At 36.3% G+C, this 19,199-nt stretch overlaps 1 protein-coding gene across 8 annotated transcripts in view; it reads left to right on the plus strand.

Moving 5' to 3' along the window:
* Window positions 1-19,199, plus strand: part of SESTD1 (SEC14 and spectrin domain containing 1) — a 151,131-nt gene that overhangs the window by 41,838 nt on the left and 90,094 nt on the right. For 7 of the 8 annotated variants that reach the window (XM_035007629.1, XM_035007633.1, XM_035007632.1 and 4 more), the window contains exons 2-3: window positions 5,596-5,675; window positions 9,114-9,222. In XM_035007629.1, the coding sequence (XP_034863520.1) occupies window positions 5,621-5,675; window positions 9,114-9,222 (164 nt within the window). In that variant the 5' untranslated portion in view covers window positions 5,596-5,620. Of the gene's footprint in view, window positions 1-5,595; window positions 5,676-9,113; window positions 9,235-19,199 lie in introns of those variants that run through there. The other variant, XM_035007634.1, reaches the window with a different exon arrangement.

Genomic DNA, 19,199 nt, shown 5'->3' on the forward strand with positions numbered 1-19,199 from the left:
TTAGTTTCAGGAGTAAACCTTAATGATTCATCAGTTGCATACAACTCCCAGTGCTCACCACCTCAAGTGCCCTCTTTAATGCTCATTGCTCAATTACCCCATCCCCCACCCACCTTCCCTCCAGCAACCCTCAGTTTGTTAACTACAGTTAGAGTTTCTTACGGTTTTCCTCCCTGTTTATTTTATTTTATTTATTTATTTTCCTTCCCTTACCCTCTGTTGATCTGTTTTGTTTCTTAAATTCCACATATGAGTGAAATCATATGGTATTTGTCTTTTTTTGATTGACTTCACTTAGCACAATACCCTCTAGTTCTATCTATCTATCTATCTAATATTCCATTGTATGTATATGTGTGTGTATGTATAAATATACACATATATATATATATACACACATACATACCACGTCTTATTTATCCATTCATGTGTCAGTGGACATCTGGGCTCTTTCCGTAGTTTGGTATTGTGAACATTGCTGCTATAAGCATTGGGGTGCATGTGCCCCTTAGAATCACTGTGTTTGTATCCTTTGGATAAATACCTAGCAGTTCAATTGCTGGGTCATATGGTAGTTCTATTTTTAACTTTTGGAGGAAACTCCATACTGTTTTCCAGAGTGGCTGTACCAGTTTGCATTCCCATTAACAGTGTAAGAGGGTTCCCCTTATTCTGCATCCTCACCAACATCTATTGTTTCCTGACTAATTTTAGCTATTCTGACTGGAGTGAGGCAGTATCTTATTTTGGTTTTGATTTGTATTTCCCTGATGCTGAGTGATGTTGAGCATTTTTTCATGTATCTGTTAGCCATAAGAGAGAGAGAGAATCTTAAGCAGGCTCCACACCCAGTGTGGAGCCTGATGCGGGGCATGATCTCATGACCTGAGCCGAAATCAAGAGTCAGACACTTAACTGACTGAGCCACCCAGGTAGGTGCCCCAGCAGCTTTCATTTCTTGGCTACTTTACATTTTATCCATGAGGTCATTTGAAATGGCCTATATTTCTCATTAAGCTACTTTTTCATCACTTTCAGCATATTCTTAAAAAAAAGCTGTTTGATTAAAAAAAAAGTCTTAGTATTTTGTCATGCTTGGATGGTTCTGTAAAGTAATGGAAAGTTTGGATAAAACATCCATCTCTCAGGAGACAGTGACAAAAAAGTAAGACTGCTTCTAGATATCATAGTGTGTCAAGGTAAATCTAGACTGGAGACTCAGACCATCCATCTTTTTCACTTTAAGTATATGGAGAATAATACAATGGTGAAAAATTTGGCATTGTCGGTATACAATCAATAACATGACTTGCAAAGCTTGGATAACACAGATACTACTTTAAGGGTCAGCTGCAGTATCATTTCTTATGCCTTGTGGGATCTTTGGAATTCCAGATGGTCTTTTCTCTTGGGTACTGGTTAATTGGGTTTTAGTGTGGCAGTGGTTTAAACCTTAGTATTGATGGACATTTTCATTCAGAATAAATGACAAAAAATTAAAAAAAAAAATTAAATGATTGCAGACACCATCTACTAAACTCTGAATTATGGTTTTGTTTCCTATACCAAGCAAGTTTCTCTATTGACTAAATGGGAAGGATATTCTAGGTAACTTAAGCAGAAAAGGGATTTATTGGAAGGATGTTATATAGCTCACAGACTTGATAATAAGGATGGAGAAATAGGCTCAGAAAATAGGAAGGAACCAAAGGCATTTGAGAATTGGTCTGTGCTCATGCCAAAGGAAAAGTTTAATTAGGAAGCCAGTTCTGTTTCTATGATTACGTTGTTCCTGTATCTGTATTACCCCTTCAAGGTTGAAATTCCTTTGTGGCAGTATCCTATTGACAACCTAGAGCAGCAGTTCTCTTGTTTCCAGCTTATAGGGTGGTCTCTTAGGTCAAAACTGTTTATAACGATTCTTATATCATTTGCCATTTGCACTGTTGATTGTAGAAGCAATGGTAGGCAAAAGTTATGGTGCCTTAGCATGGATTAAGGCAATAGCACATATGTATATCTCATATATATATATTTGTGTGTGTATATATGTTATATATATATGTATATATATTAATTTTGTATATAGTTTAGAGCTCCATCTTGTTCATTTGGCCAGATGTCACTGGATATTTTCAGAGCTGTTTTATCAGTAAGTTGATAATGTAGTGTGAGAATATCATTACTGGAATATATTGCCTGGGTATGAATCCTGACTTCCCCACTTAACTAGTTGTGAGATGCTGGGCAATGTTTAACCTGTCTAAGCTCCAGAGGATTAAATAAGTTAATACAAATAAATAATTTAGAACAATGTATGGCTTATAATAAATATTTAGTAAATGTTTATTTTCATTATTATCATAATTATTGTTGGGGAGGAAAATTTTTTCTCTGCCTTTGAAGATTCTTTAGTCTAAGAATTTTTTTTTTTAAAGCTTTTATTTATTTATTTGAGAGAAAGAGAAAGAGAGCGCAAGCAGGGGGAGTGGCAGAGAAAGACGGAGAAGCAGGCTCCCCGATGAGAAGGGAGCCGGATTTGGGGCTTGATCCCAGGACCCTGGTTATCATGACCTGAACAAAGGCAGATGCTTAACTGACTGAGCCACCCAAGCGCCCCAGAGCTGGTCTGAGAATTAAATTGACATGAGACAGAGTGACAGGAGAAAATCAAATTAATTACCTATAGGGAATCCACATAATTATGAGATTCTAAAGACAGCCGGGCAAAATGAGGTATATGTGTCATCCTGAACTTAGGAGAAAGGGGTAGGAAAGCAATTCACAGGAAGATGAAAAAGAGTAAATGTTTGGTAAACAAATGTTGGGCCCTATAGAAACAATAGGAACAATAAGTTATAGAGAGGACTTCAATCAAAGATCAAAGTTTGCTTAAGTTCCTCCCTGTCTACTGCTCTGAGTTCATATTATAATGTGGTTTTCTATAGTGATAGCTCTCTTCCTGGAGCAGGCCCTTTAAGTTCTTTTAGGCATTTAGGGGGAAGGTCAGAGTTTCTGTGTCTTTTGGGCCTTGATTATTTTTGTTTTTAGCTCAAAATAATCTGAATGTTCAAGTGGCATATCTGGGGACAACTAATTCACTCTGAACCCCCACATTATCAAGTTTTCAAATCTGGTCTCTGACAAGGTGGTCACAAGAGAAGGGACCATAGATATGAATCTGACCTGTTTGGTTTTTGTAGAGCTGGGTAACTGATTCATCAGGTTAAGATATTGATCTGGAAGTATGAACTGCTGGTTTTATTTTATTTATTATTATTATTTGTTTATTAAGATTTTATTTATTTGATGGAGAGAGAGACAGCAAGAGAGGGAACACAGCAGGGGGAGTAGGAGAGGGAGAAGCAGGCTACCTGTTGATCAGGGAGCCCGATGCGGGGCTCGATCCCAGGACCCTGGGATCATGACCTGAGCCAAAGGCAGACGCTTAACGACTGAGCCACCAGGCGCCCCTATTATTATTTTTTAAGATTTTATGTACCTGAGATAGAGTGAGAAAGAGTGAGAGAGCACAAGTTGGGGGAAGGGGCAGAGGGAGAGGGAGAAGCAGGCTCTCCACTGAGCAGGGAGCCTGCTGTGGGGCTCCATCCCAGGATCCCGAGATCATGACCTGAGCCAGAGGCAGACACTCAGCTGACTGAGCCATCCAGGCACTCTTGCTACTGGTTTTAGATTTAAAATGTATAATGTGAGCTTTTCCATCATGTTTCCTACTAGTTGTATGTCAGCTGGGGCCAGTGTAGAACAAAAATGAACAAATTGCAAACAAATATTCAAGAATAAAACTTGAAAAATATATCCTATTTAGTTTGATAGTGATTTTTTCTTTGTACACAGGTACAAATAATGGTAATTTTTTTTTGTATACACAGAAGCTGTAAAATAATATATTTAAGTAATCTTGTTTAGTCATTATTTGACAAATATTAAGACCACATCTTTTTTCGTTAATACCTGAGTTTTTTTCCTTAAAAGACTTTTTTTTTGGGGGCAGGGCTATGACTTGAGTTTTTAGTTCCAGCTGATAACACAGTATCTGAAATGGGATACGTTCATAGCTAATTTTTGCTGAATAAGTAATATATTTTCATATGGAGTCACATTTTCTACTCTGCTTGAAAATTATTTTCAAAAGAGTATGCTTTGTGGTGACTATAGTTTATAATACTTTACTGCATATTTGAAATTGCTAAGAGAGTAGGTCTTAAAAGTTGTCATAAAAAAATTTTGTAACTATGGTGAGGGATGTTAACTAGACTTACTGTGATCACTTTGCAATATATGCAAATAGTGAATCATATTGTACACATGTCAGTTATATCTCAATTAAAAAAGGAGGCTGTTAAAAAATGAGTATGGCTTCACTAAATACAATGCAAATTCGTGGGGTATTGCAAGGAGCTGTCACAGTATATTGCGATGGTGGGTCACTGTGAGGTGGGATGGGGAAGGGAAGGATAAAATGTGCTGGAGAATACTCTCAGACATGCAGCTAAGTATAGGTGGATAATATAATTGAACCTTTGATTTTTTTTGTTTTGTTTTGTTTTAAATGTCCTGCTCTCCTCAAAATCCTGTTTTATTAGTATACCGGGCTGGCTAAGCCTCCAGATGCCTGCACAAGACAAGAAACTGTCTTGTCTTTAGGCCTTGCTGTATGGATATTTATTGTATTTTGTATTTAGGCATAACCCCTGGCTGTGGCCAAGTGAACACTAGAAAACTAAACCAAGAACAGTTAATTATAGCTTGATAGGAAGAGATCATCAGCTGGGTTAATTAAATTTTTCCCTGGAGATTTAAAAAAAATTCAGAATGTGGAGAAATGGAGACAGTAACAGTGGGGACAATAATTGAAACAGTGTATTAGGAAATATATTGAGGTAAACATGATAAGATGTGTTACCATGTGATATGGAGAAGCAAAAATATGAGAAATTAGAGATAGCCATTTAATAATAGTGGAACCGAAAGAGTGAGATATTTGGAATTAAGCTGTATAATTAATAAGGAGAGCACTAGAGAAAAGATTGCCTCTTTGAGTAATTGATTCAATCCTTTATTTAACAAGAATTTATTGAATTACTTACTGCTATGTACCAGACACTGTTCTACCCCAAGAGTACTGCTCCGGAAAAGAGTTAAGCCAGTGGGGCTCCTGGCTGGCTCAGTCGGTAGAGCATGTGCCTCTTGATCTGAGGGTCCTGAGTTAGAGTGCCATGTTGGGCGTGGAGCCTACTTAAAAAAACAAAACAAAACAATAACAAACAAAAACAGTTAAGCTAGTGATTCTCAACCAGCTGTGATTTTTGCCTACCAGAGAATATTTGGCAATGTTCAGAGACATTTTGGTTGTCACAGCTTGAAAGGGGGAGTGCTATTTGTATTCTAATGAGTAGAGGCCAGGGATGCTGCTAAATGGAATGCACAGAATAATTCTTAAAAAAATAAATAATCTGACTCAAAATGTCAGTAATGCTGAAATTGAGACCCCCTGGGATAAGCCATCATAAGTATGTATTTCACAGAATAATAATTATCTTGTAGTTAACATTTAACTTTCTTTGTTTTCAGAAGTGAGAAAGTTTACTGGAGTAAAATGGAGGCCTCAGTAATATTACCCATCCTGAAGAAAAAACTTGCGTTCCTTTCAGGTATGCTTTCTTCTTAAAATTGGAAGTGTTTGATGTATAGTTTTGTTTAAACTTTTTTCTTTGATAAGTTTGACAGAAATGCATTTTTCTGGGAAGGTTTCATTTCAGAGACCTCTTTTATTTCTGAGACCTCTTTTAGTCAGAATGGATAGCTGTGCGAGCCACGTCTCACTGTTGGTACTTGGCAGGCCAATATTTATTCTGTAATTGATTAAAATGACCTGTACAAGGTAGATGTCATATCTTTTTATATAAAAATGAAATAATATGGGCCAAGAATAATTGACTAACCCCCACCTAAATAATTGTTTTTGAAATATAGAATTAGTTTTTATGATATCCTGCAGCCTAGCTTTTGTCTTCCATCTTCCTGTGAGATAGTTTCAGTGCACTTGCAGGAATTAAGAAATATCAGTTACATGGTTTTCACTTTTTACTGTTCAAACTGGGTTATACAGGCTTGAATTTATCTGGTTATTAACCTAAAGTATGTATCAGCTAAGAATCAAAGAGAAGCTGCAAGATACTTTATTAGTGTAAGAGCAGGGACATGGTACATTGGGTATAGCGATTTTCTGGAATTAAGGATCATTGAGTAAATTTGCACATGCTTTGGAATAGGTACTATGACCTGCCTGTTTAGGGTTACTTGGACTTTTTTTATCTTGCTTTTTATTTCTTTTTTTCTTTAGATCCTATCATAATTGTCTTGATCATTAAGCTACCAACATCCTTTTTAAAAAGTATATTGTATCTCTCTTTGTTTTTATTTTATTTTATTTTAAAGATTTTTATTTATTTATTTGAGAGAATGATAGAGAGCGTGAGAGGGGGAAGGGTCAGAGGGAGTAGCAGACTCCCTGCTGAGCAGGGAGCCCGATGCATGACTCTATCCTGGGACTCCAGGATCATGACCTGAGCCAAAAGCAGTTGCTTAACCAACTGAACCACCCAGGTGCCCTTGTATCTCTCTTTGAATTGGTATGTTTTTCTAGTGTGGATTATAAAGGACAAAATAAAATATTGAATTCCACTAGTATTCTTATTTCCTTATTTAATGTATTTCCTTATTTATTTATTTATTTATTTATTTATTTATTTATTTATTTATTTATTTTAAAGATTTTATTTATTTGACAAAGACAGCGAGAGAGGGAACACAAGCAGGGGGAGTGGGAGAGGGAGAAGCAGGCTTCCCACCGAGCAGGGAGCCCGATGTGGGGCTTGATCCCAGGACTCTGGGATCATGACCTGAGCCGAAGGCAGTTGCTTAACCAACTGAGCCACCCAGGCGCCCCTATTTCCTTTTTTAAAATACAGCTTCTTTTCTTACCAGTTGACGCTTATGTTTTCTCCATTCTTTTCTGATATTAATGGTGTTACAGGAAACATTCTTATTCATTGTTCGTGTACTTTGTACAAGTTCAGCAGTATAAATTCCCATAAGTGGAGCTGTTAAAGAGAATTTACATTTAAATTTGTGTTAGGTTTTGTTGGATTACCCTCTAAGAATATTGTTTCAATTTCTGTTTCTCCCACCAGTGTAAGAAAATATCTGTTTGACCACACTGTTGCCAAGAGTGGATATTATTATTCTTCTGTAATCTTTATCAGTGACATTTTTGCATCTTTATGACACTTATCTATGTGCAGCATTTCACTCTGTTGGCCATATTTACTTTTTTAAAAAAGATTTTATTTATTTACAGAGAGGGTGTGGGCGTGTGCAAGGGCGGGGGGAGAGAATCCTTGAGCACACCCCCCGTTGAGCATGGAGCCAGTCTTGAGGCTTGATCTCAAGACCCTGAGTTCATGACCTGAGCTGAAACCAAGAGTCTGTTGCTTAACCGACTGAGCCACCCAGGCGCCCCAGCCATATCTATCTTGAAGGTTTTTTTTTCTGCAATTAAACTATGCCCTCTTTTTCATTTACTCTAGTAATTATTTTATTGTTCCTTGGTGAAAGCTGAGGACATGAGGTTAAATGTAGTCCTGAATGTTGGAACTGTCCTCTGAAGACAAGTCCACAGTGGGTCAGAATGCTACAGTTCAGATATGAACCTTTTTGCACATTTGGTTTAATGCAGGCGTAAAGCTTAGCAATTTTTGAGGAGCAAATGAAATTTCCCTTAGCCCACCCTTCTTGACTTTCTCTATTGACTATTAATTATTTCAACCAATAGTTTTCACCTTTTTTTAGTAATAGAGAAAAACTTTTCAAACCAAAATCACTTGGGGGGTTCAGCTTGAAAACCATGGGTGCAATTCATTTAAAAAAAATAAAACCTGAACAAAAACCATGAGTAGTTGAAGTCACTATTGATTATCTCTTAAGTTCAACCATTTGAAATTATATTTATTCAGATTAAACAAACTGGTTGAATATTATTAATTTATATGGTTAACCTAATAAAAGAAAATCATTTGTGGTTGGTCCATCATGAATTGCCCTCATGTCATTCATAGTAGTTGTATTTTTCACTTCACAGCTTTCAGTTTTTAGTGATAGATTTCTAGAGATCATATAGAATTTTTACCTTTAATATTTGCTGTTTTTTAAGCTTCTAAAATTGCCGTAAATGTCAGTTGTGTCAGAGAATGGACTTCAGTGTCAAAGTCAGTCACATGGGGAACTTTCAAAGAAGATATGTGTGTATAAAAGTATTAGTTAGATTTTAATGCTTATGGGAGATTGAAGAGGGCTTGAGCATCCACGAAATGCGAGTATGTTCCACCGCCCGGCTTTCAGGCTTCTACAGCCAGGTCCCATGTGCTCTTCTTAGCTGGGCAGGTCTTTTTCTTGCCTTGTGAATAGAAGTCCTGTCTGACCTCTGTGAGTTCACTCAGATCATTCCTCATCACAGAATACTCTAATACTCTTTTAACTTGGTTTATAAATTCTACCTATTTTTTTAAGTCTTAACTTTTCTACAAAGCTTTTCACCTTTATCACAGCTCTTACCATTTTCTAATTTTTCTAAATCCTTTTTTGTAATACTTTATATATATACAACACACCCTAGCAGATAAACTCATATTTCATAACTGTTATTTCTTAGGATGTAAAGCCTTTCTTCCTGGGTTGATTGGAAATTTACTTTACTTGTAAATGCTTATAGTGCTAGGTGTATAGTAGGTACTTGATGAATTGATTACATTAAGAAGCAGCCTAAATGGAAGAAAATTAAACAGAATGATAATTGCTGTGTTTAAGTGAAGATTTCATGGGTGAATTTTTTTCTCTTATTCTTTCTAAATTTGGTATAATTTTGCTATACTACTATAAACATTTATAATATATAAAATAAGCAGCTATTAGATAGTTCTTTTTACTTATATCTTAAGTACTATTTGTTTTAATAACATTGGACCCAAACATATTTATTTAGTGCTTTAATATCTATTACATGTTGTATTTATATCTTTTTTTCCTAATAGGAGGAAAGGACAGACGGAGTGGCCTCATTCTGACAATTCCATTATGCCTGGAACAGACAAATATGGATGAGCTGAGTGTTACCTTAGACTACCTACTCAGCATTCCAAGGTGACTCTAAAGGTGTCTTTTTAAAAATCTTGATATGTTGTCATTCACTTACTAATGTTTCCTGTTATTAAGGTGTATGTTGCTATGTCACCTGCTTTTATTAGTGAAATTATAATTAAAAACACTAGAATCAATCATTTCTGATACAACAGCAGATGAAAGAATTATTATATGCTCTTAATGCACTGGATAATGTGATACAGATTTCCAAAATGTATGCACTGTCAACCTTTAAGGAACACAAAGACTGAGCATCTCTGTAGCATGCAACTTGAGAAAACACAGAGAAGGGAATTTAGTAGAAAGCGTCTTTTATTTAAATAACTATTTCACTATATAGATATAAACCTGTAGGTTTTAATATACTGAGTAAAGGCTATTAGGAATTCAAAACATTTTTATTTTAAAAAATGCAAAAAATGTTTATGTTTTAATTGAAGATCCTTGGATTTTGTATTTCTTGGGTGAAGACAAAACAAACTTTTCTTTTTGCTTGAGCCTCCCCATCACTTCAACAACAAAAATAAGCTCCCTCCCCAATTTCCTCTTCCATATGTGATATTTGGAGGCTGAAGTCTTACTGCATGTTAGAATCATCTGGAGATTTTTTTTTTTTTTTCAAAATTCTAATGCTCTCCAGAGATTCTGATTGAGTTGTTCTTTTTTTTTTTTTTAAGATTTTATTTATTTGAGAGAGAGAGTGAGAGACAGCACAAGAGGGAAGAGGGTCAGAGGGAGAAGCAGACCCCCTGCTGAGCAGGGAGCCCGATGCAGGACTCGATCCTGGGACTCCAGGATCATGACCTGAGCCGAAGGCAGTCGCTTAACCAACTGAGCCACCCAGGCGCGCCCCTGATCGAGTTGTTCTTGGGAGGTCTGCTCATCAGATGTTTTTTTAAAAAAAATCTTTTAATGGGGTGCCTGGCTGGCTCAGTTGGTGGAGCATATAACTCTTAATCTTGGGGTTGTGAGTTTGAGCCCCACACTGGGTGTAGAGATTACTTAAAATCTTTAAAAAATACATCCTTTGGGCTTTTGGGTGCCTCAGTTGGTTAAACGTCCGACTGTTGATTTTGGCTTGGGTCATAATCTTGGGGTCCTGGGGTCAAGCCCTGTGTCGGGCTCCATGCTCAGTGTGGAGTCTGCTTGGGATTCTCTTTCTCTTTTTCCCTCTGGCCATCTCCCCCCCCCCCCCCGTTCATGTTCTCGCTCTCTCTCTCTCTAATAAGTGAATAAAATCTTAAAAAAAATCCTTTATAATCCTTTAAGCTTCCCAGATAATTCTTATTTGCAGTCAGATTTGCAATCCGCTGTAATAGAGAACGCGAATGAGGACAGACCTTTTGTTTGTAAAATGTAGAGGTGGTTTTGGAACAAAATTCTCTCTTATTTAATGCTCATGAGCTCCAGATAATGAATTTTAAACATTTTAGTCGAACAGTTCTTTGTATTCTTCCTGTATTTGCATTATTGATAAAATGGATTATTTCGTTTTAAACCACCTTGCAGAGTATAGGGTTAAAACTGTATTTTAGAACCACTGACTTTAAATCATACCTGCTTCCAATATTGGCCTGTAATTTAATGGTTCTCTTGCTGATTGTTTTTTTCTGTATTGGGGAAATAGAGGTCTTCAAGTGAGAATTTTCAAATTTTTTTTTACTTTCTGGGAAGGAAAGTTAGCAGAACTGACAGTGTGCTGTGTTAGTATTGAATAACAACCTTCTTAATCCTCTGAGCTGAATGCTAATTTGTATTATTCAAACAAACTGTTTCTAGGTAAATGATACCAGCTAGAAATACAGCTAACAAATTCTGAAAAAGTATGCATAATTCATAGATGGTTACATGTGATTAGTGAACTTAGAGGCCATCTGAACCAACTGCCTTATTATGTAGATGAGGGAATTGAGACTCAGGTTATAGTTACTTGCCCAGGATTATACAGCTAGTTAGTAGTAGAGCTGGGACTAGAATCTATCATTGCTGATACCAATCCAGAGATCTTCATATTTCAAATGAATAGAGTTTAGTATAGTTGAATCTTAGGTGAGGTGAGGTTCTGAAGTTGGAATGTACTGCACAAATTACTGATAGTCAGAATTATTCATGAAAAATGCTTAAGTAAGAATTAGAGGTTAGAGACTTACAAACTTTTTTCATGAACATGCTCGGTTTTCCTCTAGTGACACTGGAGGAACATGTCATTGAGGCTAAGTTCCAGAAGACACATTCAGCTTGTGATTAAGTTTGTGATAAAAAAATGCATGCTTCTGGGGTGCCTGGGTGGCTCAGTCTGTTCAGGTCTTCTGCCTGTTTTTTAATCATACTACTTTTTTTTGGTGTTGAGTTATAGAAGTTCTTTATATATTTTTGATATTAACCCCTTATTGGATATATCCCTTGCAAATAGCTTCCCCTAGGTTGCCTTTTTGTTTTGTTGATGATTTCCTTTGCTGTGCAAAAGCTTTTTATTTTGGCATAGTCTGAGTAGTTTATTTTTGCTCTTGTTTCGCTGGCCTGAGAAGACATATCCATAAGTATGTTGCTAAAGCCAATGTACAAGATTGTTTTTTAAATTTCTCTTTCTTCTGTGTTGTTACTAGTGTATAGAAAATCATCCGATTTCTTTATATTAATTTGTATCTTACAACTTTACTGATTTCATTTATTACTTCAAATAGTTTTTTGGTGGCATCTTTAGAGTTTTCTGTATATGACATCTTCAGATAATGACAGTTTTACTTCTTTCTTAACAGTTTGGATGTCTTTTATTTCTTTTTCTTGTTTGAGTGCTGACTTCCAGTACTATGCTGAACAAAAGTGGTGAGAGTAGACATCCTTGTCTTGTTCCTGATCTTAAAGGAAATGCTTTCCATTTTTCACCATTGAGTATGATTTTAGCTGTGGGTTTTTCTTATATGGCCTTTATTATGTTGAGGTATGTTCCCTCTAAATCCACTTTGTTGATAATGTTTATCATGAACAGATGTTGTGTTTTGTCAGATGCTTTTTCTGCATCTATTGACATAATCATGCAGTTTTTATCCTTTCTCTTGTTAATGTCATGGTATAACATCGATTGATTTGCAAATATCAAACCATCCTTTCATCCCTGGAATAAATCTTACTTGGTCATGGTGAATAATCCTTTTAATGTATTATTAAATGTGCTTTGCTTATATTTTGTTGAGGATGTTTGCATCCACGTTCTTTAGGTATATTGGCCTATATTTTTCTTTTTCTGTATTATCTTTATCTGGTTTTGGTATCAGGATAATGTTGGCCTTACAGAATGAATTTGGAAGTTTCCCTTCCTCTTCTATTTTTCAGAATAGTTTGATAGGAATGGGTATTAACTCTTTAGATATTTGGTTGAATTTATCTGCGAAGCCATCTTGTCCTGGACTTTTGTTTGTTTGGGAGTTTTTTGATTACCAATTCAATTTTGTTACTAGTAATCAGTATGTCCAAATTTTCTATTTCTTCCTGATGCAGTTTTAGAAAATTGTTTGTTTCTAGGAGTTGATCCATTTCATCTAGGTTGTTTAATTTGTTGGCATATAATTATTTATAGCATTATCTCCTCTAATTCTTCATATATATATTTTTTAATTTATTCATTTGAGACAGAGATACAGAGAGAGAGAGAGCATGAGCAGGGAGAGAGGCAGAGGGAGAGGGAGAAGCAGGCTCCCTGCTGAGCCAGGAGCCCTATGCTTGGCTCCACCCCAGGACCCTGGGATCATGACCTGAGCCGAAGGCAGATGCTTAACCATCTGAGCCACCCAGGCGCCCCCTAATTCTTCATATTTCTGTGGTGTCAGTTGTCCTCCTTTATCCTTTCTGATTTTATTTATTTGAGTTCCATTTTTTTGTTGATTAGTCCAGCTAAAGGTTTATCAATTTTGTTTATCTTTTTAAAGAATCAGCTCTTTGTTTCTTTGACCTTTTCTTATTTTTTTTATAGTCTCTATTTTATTTATTTCTACCCTCATCTTTATCATTTCCTTCCTTCTGACATTGGGTTTTGTTTGTTCTTTTTCTGATTCCTTTAGGTGTAAGATTAGATTGTTTATTTGAGATTTTTCATGTTTCTTGAGGTAGGTTTGTATCATTAAGAACTTCCGTTTTAGAACTGCTTTTGCTGCATCCCAAAGATTTTGTACTGTTGTGTTTTTGTTTTTATTTGTCTTCATGTATTTTTTTATTTTCTCTGATTTCTTCGTTGACCCATTGGTTGTTTAGTAGCATGTTTGGCTTCTGTGTGTTTGTGTTTTTTCTAGTTTTTTTCTTGTAATTGATTTCTAGTTTCATACTGTTGTGGTAGGAAAAGATGCTTTATATGTCAGTCTTCTTAAATTTATTGAGACTTGTTTTGTGACCTAACATGTGATCTATCCTGGAGAATGTTCCATGTGCATTTGAAAAGAATATGTATTCTGCTGTTTTTGGATGGATTGTTCTGTATATATTTTTTAGGTCCATCTGGCCTAATGTGTCATTCAAAGCCATTGTTTCCTTGTTAGTAATTATGTTCAGATGATCTATCCATTGATGTAAGTGGGTTGTTAAAGTCCTCTACTATTATTGCATCACTGTCAGTTTCTCCCTTTATGTCTGTTAAAATTTGTTATGTGTACTTAGATGCTCTTATGTTGGGTGCCTAGATATTTACAATTGTTACGTTCTCTTGTTGGATGGATCCTTTTATCATTATGCAATGGCCACTGTTTGTCTCTTGCTACAGTCTTTCTTTTAAAGTATATATTGTCTGGGCGCCTGGGTGGCTCAGGTGGTTAAGCGTCTGCCTTCGGCTCAGGTCATGATCCCAGGGTCCTGGGATCGAGTTCCGCATAGGGCTCCCTGCTAGGCGGGAAGCCAGCTTCTCCCTCTGTCTCTGCCTTTCTCTCTCTTTCTCTCTCTCTCTGACTCTCATTAATAAATAAATAAAACATTTAAAAATAAATAAATAAATAAATAAAGTCTATTTTGTCTGATATAAGTATTGCTATCCCAGTGTTTTTTTTCTTCTTTGCTTCCTTCTGCCTGGAATATCCTTTTCCATCCCTTTACTTTCAGTCTGTATGTGTCTAGGTCAGAAGTGAGTCTTTTGTAGGCAGCTTTTTTTTTTTAATCAATTTAGTCACCCAGTGTCTTCTGATTGGAGCATTTAGTCAATTTATATTTAGAGTAATTCTGATAGGTATGTACTTAATTGCCATTTTGTTAATTGTTTTCTGATTGTTTTTGTAGTTCTTTTTTTTATTTTTATTTAAAAAAAATTTTTTTTTTTAAGATTTTATTTATTTGAGAGAGAGAGAATGAGAGAGAGCACATGAGAGGGGTTAGGGTCAGAGGGAGAAGCAGACTCCTTGCCAAGCAGGGAGCCCGATGCGGGACTTGATCCAGGGACTCCAGGATCATGACCTGAGCCGAAGGCAGTTGCTTAACCAACTGAGCCACCCAGGCGCCCTGTTTTTGTAGTTCTTGTCTGTTCCTTTCTTCTGCTCTCTTGTGATTTGATGGCTTTCTGTAGTGTTCTGCTTGGAATCCTTTCTCTTTATTCTTTTGTTTATCTATTATAGGTTTTTGATTTGTGGTTATCATTGAGTTTATATGTAACATTCCCTATGTATAGCAGTCTGTGTTGATAATTGCTTAAGTTAGAACACATTCTAAAAGTGCTAAATTTTTACTACCCCCCCATATTTTATGTATATGATGTCATATTTTATATCCGTTTATTTTGTGTATTCCTTGGAATTTTTGTGGATATAATTGATTTTACTACTTTTGTGTTTTAATCTTGATACTGGCTTTATAAGTAATTAATCTGCTAGTTTTACTATATGTTTACTTTTACCTGTGAAATTTTCTCATAATTTTCTTCTAGTTATGCTATCTTGTTTTCGACTTAAAGAATGTCCTTTGACATTTCTCATAAGACTGTTTTGGTGGTGATGAACTCCTTTAACTTTGTTTGTCTGGGAAACTTTTTATCTTTCAATTCTAAGTGATAGTCTTGCTAGGTAGGGTATTCTTGGTTGTAGGTTCTTTTTTTTCCTTTCAGCACTTGAAATATATCATGCCACTCCCTTCTGGACTATGTAACTACTAGTATTCTGTAAGGTATATATTCTATATGTTCAGAATTTATAAAAAATCTAACTATGGACATTTTTCTTCAAAGAAAGTCTGACACAGAAGCCAAATTTATAAAACAAATAGAAATGGAGGTCCACAGCTGTTTCTGCTCATCATCATCTTCCCTTCTCAAACTCCACTTCCACTGCATTGCCCCCTCCCTCACTTTTAAGGAGCCTTCTTGGAGCTTATAGGACTCTGCAGAGCAATTAAAAGATAATTTGAATATGAGTCTAACACCCTTAATTGATCATGGATTTGTCTTCTTAGATTTTGGAATGTTCAATATAGTCTGTGAGAGTGTGACTGGGATGGCTCCCCCTCTTTATTTAATATATATATATATATTTTTAATGGGACTTGCTTCCAAGGAAGTTTGAGCCAGCACCTTCCCTTTTCCTCCTTAAGAAATGTACTTTTAGCAAATGGGGTTATAATTGTATTGACCTTAGAGTTACTTCAAAGTACTGTGGTTAAGTGCTTTGAACATGCTTTTTGTTTTGTTTTTAATTTTTAGATTTTTTTATTTTTTAGAGAGGGAGAGTGAGCAAGGATGGGCTGGGGAGGGGCAGAGGGAGAGAGAGAATCTTAAGCAGACTCCACACGCAGCACAGAATCTGACACAGGACTTGACGTGGACTGAAATCAAGAGTAGGACATTTAACTGACTGAGCCACCCTGGTGCCCCTTAACATGCTTTATGCTCCTTTTTTTGTTTTTTAAGATTTTATTTATTTATTTGACACAGAAAGAGTGAGAGAGAGCAAGTACAAGCAGGGGGAACGGCAGGCAGGGGAGAAGCAGGCTTCCCTCTGAACATGGAGCCTGATGTGGGGCTTGATCCCAGAACCCTGAGATCGTGACCTGAGCTGAAGGCAGCCGTTTAACCAACTGAGCCACCCAGGTGCCCCTTTATGCTCTTGATGAGTGTTTTTTTTTTTAATAAGTCATCTCACTCATTCAACATATATGTATTGAAAATTTATAATGTGCTGTTTTAAAATGGAACTGCTAAGCCAGTATTCGCTTTCTTTGCCATGTAGTTTTTATTTTTCTTTCCTTTCTCTTTCTTTTCATATGCTTAAGTTCACGTCAAGGGATGGCTAAGTTGTCAAGCTGGACTAGTACAACAATAGCCAGGCTAACTTCTCTGTCCCTATTCTCTTACCACTTTGCACATAAAACAGGATTAATTTCACTGAAACAACAGTTTCTTCCTTCCCAGTTTGTATGACCTCGTCTTCTTACTGCATGGTGAATTCAATTCGGTAGACATTTATTTTGTGCGTCGTGCATTGTGAAGGCAGGAAAGACTAGGTCTTTGCTCTCAAAAGCAGTCTTTCAGCCTTCTTAACTGCTATGCCAAAACCTTACATGATTCGACTCACCTTTTCAGTTAATATTTCTTGAACACTTATTATGCAAAGCACTTAGTTTTAAGTACTTGTATTAACTAAGTTTTCAAAATAATAAGATAATATTATTTCTATTTCATATATGAAAAAGGGCAGAGAAATTAAGAAACTTTCTCAAATTAATATGTGGTGCCTTTGCTCATATTCTTTATGCTCTGTATTCCTTAGGCTCTTTAAGGTGCTCCTTTCACACTAAATTTTATTAGCTCCTTTATATAGATCTTTTCCAGATTCTGCTGTTATCTAAACTTACAGCCCTTGCTGTTTCTGATTCTTTAGGAGTTTAACCATGATGTGTTTAATGATGGTTCTGAAATTTTTATTATTTATTTATTTATTTTTAAAGATTTTATTAATTTGAGATAGCGAGAGAGCAAGCGTGAGCGGGGGGCAGAGGGAGAGGAGAAGCAGGCTCCCTGCTGAGCAAGGAGCCCAATGTGGGGTTCAATCCCAGCACCCCGGGATCATGACCTGAGCCGAAGGCAGATACTTAACTGACTGAGCCACCCAGGTGCCCAAATTTTTATTTATTTTTACATTTATTATTTGTCTTTTTTTTAAATTTCAAAAGCATATATTGTTTCCCTAGTAACATTAAATAATGTAATGTCTATGAGTATAAAGTAGGCACTAAGTGATTCTGAACTCCTTGAGGGGAGAAACTATAATTTGTATTTTTCATAGCTCAGTGTACTACCTCATTCTTAGTCAGTGGTCAGTATAGCTTATGGGTATGGGTTTCTGCTTTTTATTTTACTACTTCAGTTTCTCAAATGTGGGCTGATTGGACCTAGTAACTGAGCATTCTCAGAACAGCTTACATTTTTTGGAAAAGCAAATAAGCATACTGAAGTTGGTGGCTCAGTAGAAACTATTTTGATGGATAAGAAGTTTGTCTAGGCTGGTCTTTCTTTCCTTTTTAGGACTTTAGATTCAAATGGACCTGAGGATTTACTTATGGATGATGATTAGGAGGCATATATGAAAAGAATATCTTATATTTAAGGAAGTAACAAATAACGTTAAGTCATACAATTCTCATAACAAACTTATGAGTACAGTCATCATTACCCCTGTCTTGTGTATGAGGGATCTGAGACAGAAAGAGTGGGCAATTTAGGTATCTTGACCAAGACCATGTGGTGAATCAGGGCTAGAGGGGGATTTAGAACCTGGCAGTTGGGCTGCTAGCCTGTGTTTCTAATTCTGCTTTGCAGCCACCTGAGCTGTAATCACAGCGCAATATCTATTGATAAGTGTTAGTATTTATTCACATTTTTTTTTTAAAGATTTAATTTATTTATTTGACAGAGAGAGACACAGTGAGAGAGGGAACACAAGCAGGGGGAGCGGGAGAGAGAGAAGCAAGGAGCCCGATGTGGGGCTCAATCCCAGGACCCCAGGATCACGACCTGAGCTGAAGGCAGATGCTTAACAACTGAGCCACCCAGGAGCCCCAGTATTTATTCACATTTAACCTAAATCTATCACAGTTGATAGTTAACATATGAAATAATACAGTATTATAAAAGAAATACTGAAAACTTTATTTGTCTTAACACTTTCTTTCAACAGTATATTCAGTATATACAGGCAAATCTTGGAGATAATTGCAGGTTCAGTTCTAGACCACTGCAATGAAGTGAATATCACAGAAAAGCCATATTTGCCTTTACTTCCTCCATTGAAGTCTTGAATCCCTAAGTCATTCGTGAGGGTTGGAATCAACTTCTCCCAAACTTCTGTTAATATTTATATTTTGATCTCTTCCCATAAATCAATGAATGTTCTTAATAACATCTAGAATGGTGAATCCTTTCCCGAAGGCTTTCAATTTACTTTGCCCAGATCCATCAGAAGAATCACTGTCTCTGGCAGCAATAGATTAATGAAATATTCTCACATAATAAGACTTGAAAGTCAGAATTACTCCTTGACCCATGGGCTGCAGAATGGATGTCATGTTAGCAAGCATGAAAACAACATTAATCTCACTGTACATCTCCATCAGAGCTCTTAGGTGACCAGATGCATTGTCAATGAGCAGTAATAGTTTAAAAGGTAAGGTATCTTTTTTTTTTCTGAGTAGTAGATTTCTATAGTGAGCTTAAACCTTTTCAGTAAACCATGTTGTAAACAGATGTAGTTTCATCCAGAGTTTGTTGTTTCATTTATAGAGTATAGGCAGGGTAGATTTAGCATAATCCTTTTCTATTTTTTAATTTTTTTTAAGTAGTCTCCATGCCCACTGGGGCTTGAACTCACGATTCTGAGATCAAGACCTGAGCTGATACCAAGAGTCAGTCGCCTAACTGAGCCACCCAGGTGCCCTGATTTATCATAATTCTGAAGGGCCCTAGGATTGTTGGAATGGTAAATGAGCATTGGCTTCAATTTAGTCACCAGCTGCATTAG

This window comes from Mirounga leonina, unplaced genomic scaffold, assembly GCF_011800145.1.
Source record: "Mirounga leonina isolate KUSES-001 unplaced genomic scaffold, KU_Mleo_1.0 Mir_151, whole genome shotgun sequence".
Lineage (NCBI taxonomy): Eukaryota > Metazoa > Chordata > Mammalia > Carnivora > Phocidae > Mirounga > Mirounga leonina.